At 43.0% G+C, this 14,221-nt stretch overlaps 1 protein-coding gene across 7 annotated transcripts in view; it reads right to left on the minus strand.

Annotated features, from left to right (window-relative positions):
* Positions 1-14,221, minus strand: part of f (espin protein forked) — a 350,799-nt gene that overhangs the window by 104,803 nt on the left and 231,775 nt on the right. The window contains exon 1 of one of the 7 annotated variants that reach the window (XM_069316352.1): positions 2,784-5,546. The exons of 4 other annotated variants lie outside the window; for them this stretch is intronic. In XM_069316352.1, coding sequence (XP_069172453.1) covers positions 2,784-4,024 — 1,241 coding nt within the window. In that variant the 5' untranslated portion in view covers positions 4,025-5,546. Of the gene's footprint in view, positions 1-2,783; positions 5,562-14,221 lie in introns of those variants that run through there. 2 more of the 7 variants (XM_069316349.1, XM_069316351.1) reach the window with 2 other exon arrangements.

The raw sequence follows: 14,221 nt of genomic DNA on the forward strand, positions 1-14,221 counted from the left end.
TTATATTGACTACCCTTCTCGACATGGTGAGGTTCCAAGACGGACCGAAACGTCGTCACATAAAGGTCCAAGATGGACCAAAACGTGGTCACATAAGGGTCCAAGAAGGACAGACACATCGTCACTCTCCCTTCTCTTCATAAATGTGAGTTTGGGTTAGTAATATAATCATTATTACTGTCATTAATAATGTAGAAACTACAATGCCCTATTGCTCGAATAAGGATGAAGTAAAGACCCAATTTATATGTTAGTGTACTAAAACCAAACTTTCAATGCAACCTACACCTTTCTCAAGGTGTTGTAAACATTGTTTACAGCACCCTGAGATAGGATATTTTATCAGGGTTAAGATCGAGTAAATAACTCTTTCACCATTCATGAAGCTTATTCAGGTCGTGTTGCATAAGTCTCTAGGTGTGATGACATTATATGGGTCATTTACACATGTCTGGGATAGTTGAGGTGCTAGTATTGACCCATATGGTACTCCACTTGCTTATGTCCTCCTTCCACTAACAAAGCTATTACCTCGCCGTAACCTTACTGTTACCACTTTGTTTCCTGGAGTGTGTGTGTGTGTGTGTGTGTGTGTGTGTGTGTGTGTGTGTGTGTGTGTGTGTGTGTGTGTGTGTGTGTGTGTATGTGTGTGTGTGTCTTTAGACACAATCATGCAAAATAACAACTTTCGCGGAATTTACTTAGAAATTCATTTGCTTGATAAGCAAGCTATTCACACTCCACAGGCAGAACTTACAGAGATAAGGAACAGCTCCCACACTGATCCTCCGAAGTGTCTAAAAAGAGGGAAATATGTTATAGCGTTTATCATTCAAGATAATTTTCACACTAATACTTGTGAACAATAGTATTTTCTAAATATTGCTGTTGAAGCATTTTAATTTATTTTTCCTGTGTGTTTTAGCATAATTTGTCCTAATTCTAACGGAATGATCTAAATGTCACGTTCGTGTTCTTAACTCTTCGTCTCCTGAAATCTGAACTTTAGACTTAACAATGGTACAAAAAATGCTCTCTTGTTCGCATCGGGATCCTTGCCAGACCTGTTGAATGTCAACCTGGTCAACCTGGCTGGTTGTGGTGGCAAGACATCAAGATATCAAGGTAACATATCGAGATAATAAATCCCAGCTTAAAATAATTCGGTAAAGATTTAGTAAAGCTTCTTATCTGATCAAACTAAATTTTATCTGGTAAAACTGTCTGTTACATCCACTTGGGCTGGATGGTTCAGCTACGGTCTCCCTTCATGCAGGTCGCCGCTCGATTCCCGACAGTTCACGTGGATGAACACCATTCCTTCCCTCAGTCCTATCCCAGTTTATTTTCCATCACTCAGTCCTATCCCAGCTCATTAATCCTTCTCTCAGTCCTATCCCAGCTCATTAATCCTTCCCTCAGTCCCATCCCAGCTCATTAATCCTTCCCTCAGTCCTATCCCAGCTCATTAATCCTTCCCTCAGTCCTATCATACCACATTATTCCATCCCTCAGACCTATCCCAGTTCATAATCCTCATATCCGTTCTATGTACTGCATAGTCATACTGGCTTTACAGTTTTTCCCCTAATAGTCATCTTACATTTCTGTACCAGACAAAATGTTACATTGAGTAAATCTCAATAGACAGTAAAGCTCAGTATATGTATGAAAGACAGAAATATCAAGACGTTACTTACTGTCTTGTAATGAAGATCCCATCTTCATTTTACTTTGCTCTGATGAAGGCGAATTAGCCGAAAACGCGTTAAGCATTCTCTATTTTTCACATGTGGTTATTCTGCATATATGTGTGTATATATATATATATATATATATATATATATATATATATATATATATATATATATATATATATATATATATATATATATATATATATATAAATCGCTGACACCTATATACACCTCGGTGCTGTTCAAGCAGGTGGTGCCACCAACCACAGGAAAAAAACTAAATCAATCACGTACAGGCAACTGGAAAGTCAATTACACGTTTGTTCCCATAGCATCTCAGACGCTCGGCCCCGGGGGTAGGAGTGCCATGAGCTCTCTCAAAGAAATCGGTTTCAGGCTCGTTGCCTCCACCAGAGACTCAAGGGCTGCCAGCTTCCTCATTCAGCGCTTCAGTGTGGCGATCCAGAGGGAAAACGCGTACTATGTCCTTGGTTCCTGTCTAGTAGTGGGGGAGCCCCAAGAGATTGTGAATACAAAGAGTGATTAAACACTCTTTGTATTCACCAATGTACAGCTTGCAACCTATAGATATCTAACAAAGCAAAACAAAACATAAAGAGAAGGGGAGTGGTATGACTAATGAACATGGAAACTGCCTTGAAGGGGACCCAAAAATCCTCTCTAATGCGTTGTGAGTGTTTATCTCCGAGGTTATGGGTCCACCTTCTTCCAGCCAGAGGTGGTACTACCTTTACATTAAACCGCAACAACGATCATTAAAACACTGATCCATATTTAAAGAATTTGGGAATGTGAACGAGTTTTCCGCTCAATTCACCTTAATCAGACTTCCCTATCTTGCTCTGGTGAAGGCGAATTGAACGGAATACGCGTTCAGCATTCTCTAATTCTTAAAATGTGTTTTTCCGCATATATATATATATATATATATATATATATATATATATATATATATATATATATATATATATATATATATATATATATATATATATATATATATATATGCTGTGAGTTGCTTCATAATGTTTTTACACAGATAATACAAAATAAAAATTATTTTACCTTTCCATGACTGCAGTCTTATCTTGAACCGTCATCTGGAGTGTGTCAGGCGAGGGGACAAGATCGACGTACTGGTAGCTAGCACACTCCCGATCCTCCTGTGAGTTTCTGCAATTTTCCCTGAATTCCCTGTAAAATTCGTCAGCCTTGTCTTCTTCTCTATATGGACTCGCTGTGCCTTCGCTTCCAATTGACAGGATCGAATTGGTCATGTCGTCGGAGCTCAGGTTTGGCTCAAGTAAGGAACAATAGTTAGGATTGGATGGTAGGGGTGTGAGAAGCGGGGGGCTGTTCTTAGATCCCTTCAACAGACCAAAGTCACTTGCAGTAAGTGTTCCCTTCCGCATGAGACAGTCACTCTGGGACACGACCTGCGTGACCAAGTCGTGTGTAGCTCCAGGATTATCTTCGGGTCTTTTACGATTCTTTTTGGGCAAAGGTGGCCTAATTGATTCATAATCGTCATCGTCCTCATCATTGTTTTCGGCGCTGGAAGCATAATGAGAGTCTTGTGTGCTGTTGGCGTACAGGATATCATGCAGAGTCGCCAGCGCTTCATTCTCTTCGTAGCTGGTGACAGAGGCTTCGTACATCTCTTGCCTGAGACTCCGGCGTGAGAGTCTATAGGAGACCTGCGGTTTGATTCCCAGCTCGGGAGGAGGAGCATCTGAGGGAAACGCTGTGATGGACCTCATTGATTTGCGATTCTTTGCCTTGAAAGACCTGGACGAATCTCTGCGGATGGTTCTCCTAAGGACCGTGCCCTTGGAGAGGGAGTCGACGCTGAACACGTCGCTCTCCCTAGACGACGGGAGAGCGTTTAGCGACTTCCTGAGGGATCCACTTCTCTTGACTCTATCGTGGGAATCCCTGTTGTAATAACTGGAGTAGTACCCAGGTTTAACCGATGTGAAGATCTCGCGGTGGATACACACACCATTACAGGACTTATTTTTGTAATTACAGAGGTAACATTCTCCATGTCTGAAGGAATGTGCTCGCTGGAGGTTCCTCAGAGCATCAGCGACAAGTAACCCCGGTCTTCTGGGGGAAGTGGGGGCCTGTCGCCCCCTCTCCCCACTGCTCCGCCGCTTCGCGGAGAAAAGAGAAGAGTAGCGACTAGCAGATAAGAAGCTAGTTCTCTTCTTCCTGTGGAGGGAGACATCGCTAAGGCCTCCTACGGCGGCCAGGTCCACCACGTTGACGCAGGTGTTGCTGGAGACACTCAGCAGGCAGCCCATGAGGGGGGGTGAGGCGACGCTCCGGCAGCACTAACTGATAACGGCCAGGTCATAGCCACCTCTGCCCTGGCCACAGCCAACACACACAACCCCATGTGTTTACGCTTCCATGCCACGTGTCAGAGATAACACCCAGATACACTTGTATATATTTTCATGTACTCAAATTATTAGTTACTGAAATATTTATTAAAAAGCCTCACTTTCCCCAGAACATAATTCCTCATGGACTCGTAAAATTACTTAGGGCGGCGCACAGGGAGTAAGGACAATTTCTGATCCATTAAGACTCGCGGGGTCAGTCACCTGCGCATCTCCTCAGGACAGGAGGTGAGCTGTTTATTCCAGACGATGGAAGGTGACCGAGGAGGCAGCGAGTGTGGAGCCCCACGAGGTGTGTAGTGGTGGAGATGTGGGTTGTAGGGAAGGTGGTAGTGGTGGGGGCGAGGGAAGGTGGATGTGGTGGTGAGGGTGGTGTGAATCAGGACTAGTGGTAAAGGGATGCCGAACCGTAGATCTTTGACTATGATTTCTTAAAAAACTGAATATGATATTTTCCCTTTTTTTTTGTCCAAGTACTTGCAGGTTAATTTTTCTGATGCTGTGACTTCAATTTTTGTAGTTGTACCAATTTATTTCTAACAGTTCTAATGTATTCTAGCATTTATTTTACGAAAACTAGATGTACTTCTTTAAAGAGACAGCAATTAAAATGAACTACAGCAGAGTCTAATGTGTTGCCAAGAGGGATGTTTTCCTAGCCACTTCGGACAAGGCTGCGGCCGGAGAAACAGTTGGAGGCGACAGATGTGAGTCCGTCAGAGCAGGACCGCAAGTGTTTTTGTTCCGGGGCAACTGCTGCCGTCTGTGCTTGAACTACCGTCCCCCAGGAAACTCAGCACCCTCTGAACACACACTGGGTGTTCTACGTCAGCACTTGGGTTCCTCTTCCACACACACACACTTCCTCTTCAGCTTGGTACTGTATTAACTCTGTTCCAAGACACTCTACAATAAAATAGTTAATGCTGCTCATGTTATTAAAACAAGCACCATTTCCATCTTTGTTCTATAGGACCACTGCAATGTTCTCAGGACAAAGTAGCTGGTGGGAGAGCCTTGAGCTGCTTAACGGTAGTCCAACACGGGTTTAACGGAGGGGACGTGAAACGCCGACTTTGCTCTCCGTCTGCTCTCTGTTTCCGCTACACTTCCTTCCGACCACCATATCGCAGACGTCGTCACTCTGGCCGGAAGCGATGCGCATGAGCGCTCATCACTGGTTGGTCATCAGAATTCCCCTTTTTTTAATTTAACATATATCACGACCGCTTTCAATTCCAATAGTTTTAATTAATTGAAAGATCGTAATTTTGTCTAAATATGTGGAATTAAGCACGAATTTTAATGAGGCATTTTGGTGTATCAGTGATAATCAGAGATGATGGTAAACCCAGTGCGTATCCTTTATTTCATGGCTATAAATTATCCATCACAATAAAACACTTTAAATTGTCCATTAATCCCACGAAATGATGCGGCACTATTTATAAGAGAAGCCTTTATTGAGGCGACGCACACGGGTTGTAAATGTCATCACCTGGAGGGTTGTGGGTGTGTACAGCCGGGGTGGGGGGGGGGGAGGGGGTTATGGAACCACAGTCGCGGATGGAACCAGGTAAGTCAGGAGCGACACACTGCTGCCTCCCACCATGCCGACCGTGCCACTACTGAGCTCCAAGTTCACCGGCCACCACCCTCCCACACCCCCACCTACGATCTCCACTGCCAGTCCTCCACCCCCTAACTTGCCACCCTCTCTGCCACCTCCCCCCCACTTCCCACTACAGCAACTCCCTCCTACCACCAGCAACCCAACCACATTCCGCCCACCTGCCCACGAGCGAAACACTCACTCACCAATCCCACTTACCAGTACCCACTGGAGTCTAAAGAAGCCATAGACACCATGCTCTTATATTCTGGCCCAAGTTAAGATGCACAAAATTCAATATTTAAGATGAAAAAAAAACAGGTTCTAATATCCAGTGGGGACCGAGAAACCGGTGACATCCTTGGATTTAAACATTGTACTTCCTCCTCATTGATAATAATAAATAAACTTAGACTTGAGCTGTTCACCAATTGCCGTCAAACTACACTATAGAACTTACGAACAACATAAGTTATGTGGCAGTAGTCATAGAAAACTCCTTACATTTAAATAACACAACAGTGTAATTGCCGTATCTCCAAGAAAAATGATTGAATAAGATTCTTTCATCTATGAGATGTAAAACTAATGTTGATACTTTTTTTTACGATACTTGTACTTTCTAGGGTGGAATATTGTTGCACATTAACTGCTCATTTTACTTCTGAAGAGTCACAGGCCAAGATTACGTGCACATAAATATTTACCGCTCGAATCTTCACAATTAAATAACAACAAAATTATTGTGAGCGCTTAAACTCCATCATCTTACACACACATGAGACACACCATAAGCCATATCTGTAAAATATTAAAGTGACTGGTTGCCAAATCTTCACACTTAAATAATTCCCCACGTGACTAGAAGGCTTGTCTGCCTGTGCAAAATAGCCCATTTGAAAAGTATGGCACAATAAGAACACTGAGACAATTTTGTAAACTTTAGGGGCCTAAAGTTTTTGTTCACTCTTCCTCTAAATAAAAGACAAATTATTAACACTTAAAATCGTGTTCAACTGAAATGGCCAAACAGTTCAAATGGGTACTTGATGAAATAGCTGCTGTGCCTTCATCTGTCTACGAGGTGCGGGCACTAACAGTCTCATAGACTAGACCTTGAACTAGTTGGCTTAATCAGAAACTGGGCATGGGGGTGCATTGACCCCCACCTCACCCCTCACCCCTCTGGGACCACCAAAAGGTAAACAAAACGTCAACCCACAGGCGATCACAAGAACTGGTAACCTACTCATCATCCACCCACATCTCCACCACTCTCTTACTACCACAGCTTCCAAACACCCACACCTTAATACCCATCTACTACCCACCTACCTCTCCCCACCCACAAACCCCCACCCATCGACTCCTCGATGCTCATGTATCACCCCCACAACCACCCACCCACACCCACCACTTCCCTATCACTACCACAACCACCCACTCACACCTTCCATCACGTTGACGCCCACCACTCCCCTACCACCACCACAACTACCTACCCACACCCACCACTTTCCAATCACCACAACAACCACCCATCCACGCCCACCACTTCCCTACCACCACCACAAGCACCCACCCACACCCACCACTCCCTTACCACCACCACAACCTCCCACCACTCCCCCTTCCACCACCACAACCACCCACCACTCCCACCACTCCCCCTTCCACCACCACAACCACCCACCACTCCCCCTTCCACCACCACAACAAGCACTCGCCGACTCCTCACTACCCATGTATCACCACCCTCCCACTCCCCCCACTACCTCCTGGGCCAGAATACCGCCAAGCATGCTTCAGCTTCTGGGCATTGATGCAAGGTACTCCCCCTTCCCTTCCCCCGTCCCACCTGTATCTAGACCTGCATATTCTTGCTGGTTAATGAGTTGACTACCGGTTCTTTACTCCGTCCAGATATCCTGTCCTCATGTCCCTTCCAAGGGCTCTAAAGTCATATTTGCTTGGCACTTTTTCCTGATAATTTCTATACCTCGCTGAGTAATAGATAGATTTGCTATTAAAACAAAATGGTTTAGATCTTAGTTTATATGCAAACTAAACTTTGAAGTACATCACCGACCAAAATTCAATAGACTCAAAAGTCTTCTGTGAGGAAAACGTTTCTTGTGAGCTGTTTTTACTCTCTGTTACTACATTAATATCTCAAGATTTAGCATCATTAATGATGTTCGCTCTAATCCATAATCAGATATCCAAAGGACATTAAGTAAAATATATAATTAACATTACAAGAATTCAACAAAATTAAAGGTGAATTAAAGAGAAAGGTGATAAAATCAACACTATGAGCCCAATTTACCGGTAGGGTTAGACCAGACCTACAAGGCCGTGGAGCCTGTGGGTTTAAATGAATCCAACGAGACGGGTTCTGCTTCGTCCAAGGTGTAGCTTTGTCCAGACCAGATCTCTGATACACTTGACTTAGGTCTCGTGCAGTTAGTGCAACACTAACCATATTATGCGTCCCGGGATGCAACACAAGTTATCTAACTCCCAAGAATCTATTTACGGCATTAGGTGAAAGGAAACGTGCCCAAACCTTTCCGAACTACTCGGGAATCGAACCCGGAGCCTTGAAGTTGTAAACTGACAGCTCTATAGCAGTTGGAAGGGATTAGGATTAGGATCTGGGGATGTGGGGGACCAGGCTGGGGTATGAGGACCAGGATATGGGGGTGTGGGGAACCAGTAGATGGGGGATGAGGAGCAGGATCTGTGATGTGGGGGACCAGGTGCTGGGGGATAAGGACCAGGATCTGTGGAGTGGGGGAACCAGGCTGCGGTATGAGGACCAGGATCTGGGGTATGGGGGACCAGGTGCTGGGGTATGAGGACCAGGATCTGGGGTATGGGGGACCAGGTGCTGGGGTATGAGGACCAGGATCTGGGGTATGGGGGAACCAGGCTGGGGTATGAGGACCAGGATCTGTGGAGTAGGGGTACCAGGTTCTGGGGTATGAGGACCAGGATCTGGGGTGTGGGGAAACCAGGCTGGGGTATGAGGACCAGGATCTGGGGTATGGGGGACCAGGTGCTGGGGTGTGAGGACCAGGAACTAGGCTGTAGAGACTAGGAGGTGCCAAGCCACTTGGACCATCAGGCGTGGCTACCAGTTGTTCGACAGTGTCAATATTTAATATGCTAGATCATGCGCTCCAGTGCCTTTTAAGCTCGAGATGAGTGTCCCCCTCTCTTCGCATGGTGATCGCGGTAGGAAAATTAAGTTGTTTTGAAAGTTTGTATATAGAAAGTTAGTCAGAAGTGGTTCGGAAAATATTTAGTAAAGAAGCGTCCTTGGAACGGCTGTCTGATAACGGCACAAATAGCCTTAATTCAGGTACCAAAAATGTTTTTTAGTAATAATAATAATTTTAATTCTTTTATTCCATTTTGTCGAAGGCCTTGGTAAGGCAGGTGGTGGTGCCACCTCACGGGTCACATCTACAGCAGTGACCAAAGGTCATATCTTCTACAGAGGGAAGGTCATACCTTCTATAAATAAAGTCCTACGTGCTACAGAACGAAACAAAATACAGTCCTATCCACTATGGTTCTGTTTAGTACAAAGAATGATATCTACTAGAGAGGAAAGGTCATGTCTACCGCAAAGAAAGGGCGCAATATCTACTACAGAGAGATGAGGTCATATACTTAAGGGAAAACAGAATTATGAGGAGAAAGCACTAAGCCAATATGATTATGTATTATATAGTAGGGATAGGAGGCCATGATAAGAGCTGAGATAGGAATAAGGTGTGAAGGAACGATACCCATCTACTTGACACTTCGGGGATCGAGTACGGGTCCTGCAAGAAGCAGGGGCTGTCAATATCAACATCAACATAACATAATATCAACATTTTTAAGACTTAAAAAGATGACCAGAAAGTTTGACTCATAATATGACTCATCAGTATATGGGTGCACTGTATTCACCTAGTTGTGCTTGCGGCGGTTGAGCTCTGCTCTGTCGACTCGTCTCTCAACTATCAACCAATCAAATGTTACTAACTACTAACTTCTTCCCCCCCCCCCCCCACACACACACACACCCAGAAAGCAGCCCGTGAAAGCTGTCTAACTCCCAGGTACATATTTACTGCTAGATAAGAGGGGCGTCAGGGTGAAAGAAACTCTGCCCATTTTGTTTCCCGCCAGAGCCCGGGAATGAAATCCCGGACCACAGGACTACGTACCCAGCGTGCTATCCACTCAGCCACCGGCGAACTAAATAGTGTGCGTGTTCTCCAAAGATAATTCCGACCCACATTCAACAATCGAGATTACTGATTGTGATTCAAGAACGAACCCAACTGTACTACCGAGACCCTAAACAAAAACAATAATAATAATAAAAACAAGTTAGTTTTCAACTGAAAACAACTGATAACGACAACAATTGGTAATAAGAACAACAATAATAATTATAATGATGCTATTACTACGACAAATAATAATACAAGATCATAATTAATGACATTCAATATTATTAATAAAGATTTATAATCAATTAATTTTCTTTAAGAAAATGAATAAAAATAACTAAAAAAGAAAAAGTAAAGGAAACCAATGGCCTTAGTAAAGCCATATTGGTGAGATAATCGCACCTCTGAAGACGTCGAGGGGATTAGAACTCACAAGCCAGCGGCCTCTTGAGTCAAAGAACGATTAAGTAGACAAACAAGCCATACTTCCGCTTCTCTTTAAGAGCCAACTCGCTCCTTAACTTCCCGATGCCTCCTTTAAAGGAAGCTCACAATGCTTGTGATGTGTTAAATAACAGGTATTAAGTGTGTATATCACGAAAATAAACACGTGATTAAGAATGTGACAATGTCAGACCACGGAGGAAAAATGAAACAGGAAATTTCCTTAAGTACTTTCGTATATTAAATACATCTTCAGAAGGTTAACAGGTATTAACTTAGATATGAAGGGCAATGCTTGCGTTGCTGTGTTGGGCTGATTCTATAGTCAGATATAGTGAACCAAGAAGTTGCAACACTTCAACCAATCATTTATCCAAACTTGGATAAATGATTGGTTAATGATTATCTTGGTGTCCAAACGGTATATGGTGAGGTGCGCGTGAGTCCAGACACCATATGACAGACGTATGGTGAGTGGGTGGAAGTCCAATCACCATGTGGTAGATATACTGTGAATTCCAAACTGTATTAAGTAGACAAATCCAAACGATTAAGTCCAAAGACTCAGTATACAGTTTGTCTATTCACTGTTATGCCCCGCAGTGCCAGTCTTAGACGTTCAGCTCCTCGAGGTTTGATCTCGACGAATTATTGGGATGGAAACTATTTTCTAGCACTTCTTTTTGTTCAGTATTACTGTTACTGATTATAAAATGTTCAAATAATGATGTCAGTATTCACAAAATATTTTCAGTATTAACAACACTTACAATTGGCTTTCCGAGATAACAGTCCCTAATGACCCGCTCCATACACGTACTCACTGTCCTGGACTCCAATTCAGCACCCGCTCTTCCTCTCTACTCATTTCTCACACTCATTAATTACTCCTGAAACTCATTATTCTCTCATGCTCAACATTCACCATTACTCACCACCCATCTCTCTCTCTCTCTCGCCAAGGCTTCCCCCTCCCCGTTCTCTTTCGTTAAGAACATCAGCTTCTTCACTACATACTTCCCAAGGTCTCTGGTGAGCTCCCGGAGGAGGGAGGGTTGTGAGAGGGTTTTGGAGGGGTGGGAGGGAAGAGATCAAGGAAGTTGGTAGGAAAGATGAGGGGGGGAGGGGGATTGTGAGGTATTTTTGGTTATGGTGAGGGGATGAGGGGAGGTTAGAGGGAATACGAAAGTGGGGATGGAGGCGGTGGAGAGACGTGAGTGGGTGGGAGTCATGGAATAATTGAAACATTGAACTATACAGAATAAAGGTCTTCCATTTTTCTGGCTATTCTGCTGACCACAAGAGGTTAATGAAAATTGTCTCAATAATTGTTTTTATCCTCTGTATTATTTTCAACGTTGTTGTTGTTCTCTATGTTTGCTGCGTTGTTTAAATATTTGTTTAACATTTTTGTATAATTTACGTATGATACAAAACGTGGCAACTACAGGTCAAAGTTTAATGTCACAGTAGACTGATCAGAAAATGCTACACGTACGTACTTTATATACAAATAATTGCCAAGAGAATTAAAGCTTCTTTCTACCCTAGGTTTATATGCAAACGAATAATAATAATACTAACTATAAAAATAAGAAAATCCGTAGGAGCCGTGATGAGGGTTCGAACCTATGCGTTGGGTGTTCCCACACACACACGACAACTAGGCCACGACATGGCCAAAAGAATTGTTACCTGGGGTACTACTGCACCCTCGAGGCTTCCTGAGGCTTCCACTGAAGCTGAACCAGAGCTTCTCGCAATCCCGGCTATGCACTCTGGCTCTGACAACTAGGAATGTTCTACCTTTGACGCTCCTCTTTCAATACAGAGAGTACTCACACTGACGTGATGCAACAATGAGAAAATCAGTGAGAAAAACAATGAGAAAATCAACGAGAAAATCAATGAGAAAATCAATGAGAAAATCAATGAGAAAATCAATGAGAAATGCAATGAGAAAATCAATGAGAAAATCAATGAGAAAATCAATGAGAAAATCACTGACTGGTCAGGATTCGTCCAAGAACTAAAAATTATTTGCTAATGCATTCGTAATATTCAACCCTGTTTTATTATTAGTCACTTAATGTTAGAAATATTTATATTATCAGTTTATGTTTTGTTTCACCACAAATGAACTGGAATGAAGTTGTAAGTAATGATGTTATTTTGAACTGAGCCACAAGCTGTACTTTGATATTTTCGAGCATTTGAATTATTTGGAAATACTCCATGTAACAAAAATAACAGATAATGACGTATAGTTATATAATGAAGAATTATTTATACGGTAGTGCAAGCCCTCCAGACCGTAATGAACCGCCTATCCAATCAGACAAACTATACAATATATACAAAGTTCCAATCACCCATTAACATGGAATCCAACACGGTGGCCGCACGTCAAAGTACATATATACTGAGAACACAGAAAGTGTGTCGGTTCACTGTACATCACACTTTCCCATTCGTAAGTAAACTGTTTTTGTTCTGCACAGCAACAAAGAGAAACCTCTGAAATTTGACTGTTTACATGATGAAGCTGGGTACTAAACATGGCAGAGAAAGCCACGCTCGATCACTGAGGCGTAGCGAGGGTGGCTCTCATGGGCACGTTAAGGGACGTGGTATACATATATCAACACTCATCGGCATGTTAAAGAAAAGGTTATTCATATATGAACGTTCATGGGCACGTTAGAGGAAGGGAAATGAACACACATTATCACTGTCATGGGTACGTTAGAGGAAGGGAAATGAACACACATTATCACTGTCATGGGTACGTTAGAGGAAGGGAAATGCATACATTATCACTGTCATGGGCACGTTAGAGGAAGGGAAATGCATACATTATCACTGTCATGGGCACGTTAGAGGAAGAGGTATGCATACATCAACACTGTTATTGGCAAAATAGTTAAATATACACTGAGAGGGGTACCTGGTTTCTGAGTGCATATAAACGGCGAGTTTACTTTGACTAAATAAATAATATTAACTTTAAACAAAAAAATTGGAGGAAGGGGTGAAAGAGGGAGGATGGGGAAGAAAGTGAAATTAAAAGTAAGGTAGGGGATGGGAAAGGTGCAGAGGAGAGAAATAATGTAGAGGCAAGGTAAAAGAGAATAGGAAGTACTAGAAAAGAAGAAAACAAAGTGTAAGGACCGAGGTTAAAGATGGAAAAGAGGGAGGAGGAAGAATGGAAGAGTGTATAGAATGTTAGAGAAAATGGGGTAAGGGGGAGGGTGCACGAGAGTATACATGGAGAGATAAAAGAGGGAGATGAGGAAAAGGTTTAATAGGAGACAAAATAGTTACTGGAGGACGGTAAAAATGGAGATTTCAAGAGGTAGGGAAGAATAAAAGGGAATATGGAAAATAGAGAACAAGAGACAAACTAACGGATGGGGAAGAATATAGAGTTGGGGATCCGGAAACGAACAACTGAGTCTGGACGACTGTTTATCTCAACAGAGAAGGTAAACAAGACAGCCTGCGAGCCTGCAGCTGGCCACTCACGTCCAGGAGCCGCCTGCTGGGGCGTGACGCCAGCCTGCCACTTCCATAATCTTAAACACGTGCTAAACAGCGGGATGAAGATGAGGCAGAAGCAGCAGAGGAAATACAATAAAGGCAATAATGCGAAAAACAGATAATAAAGCATATACTAAGTAACTTGATTAATGAGAAAAGATACAGCTGTCCAGAAATACTCAATTCTAAGCTACAGCCACACCAAAAACAAATTTGCTAATCAACAGCACTTCTATAAGAGGAAAATGTTGATGAATAAAAAAC

Source organism: Procambarus clarkii, chromosome 83 (assembly GCF_040958095.1).
Source record: "Procambarus clarkii isolate CNS0578487 chromosome 83, FALCON_Pclarkii_2.0, whole genome shotgun sequence".
Lineage (NCBI taxonomy): Eukaryota > Metazoa > Arthropoda > Malacostraca > Decapoda > Cambaridae > Procambarus > Procambarus clarkii.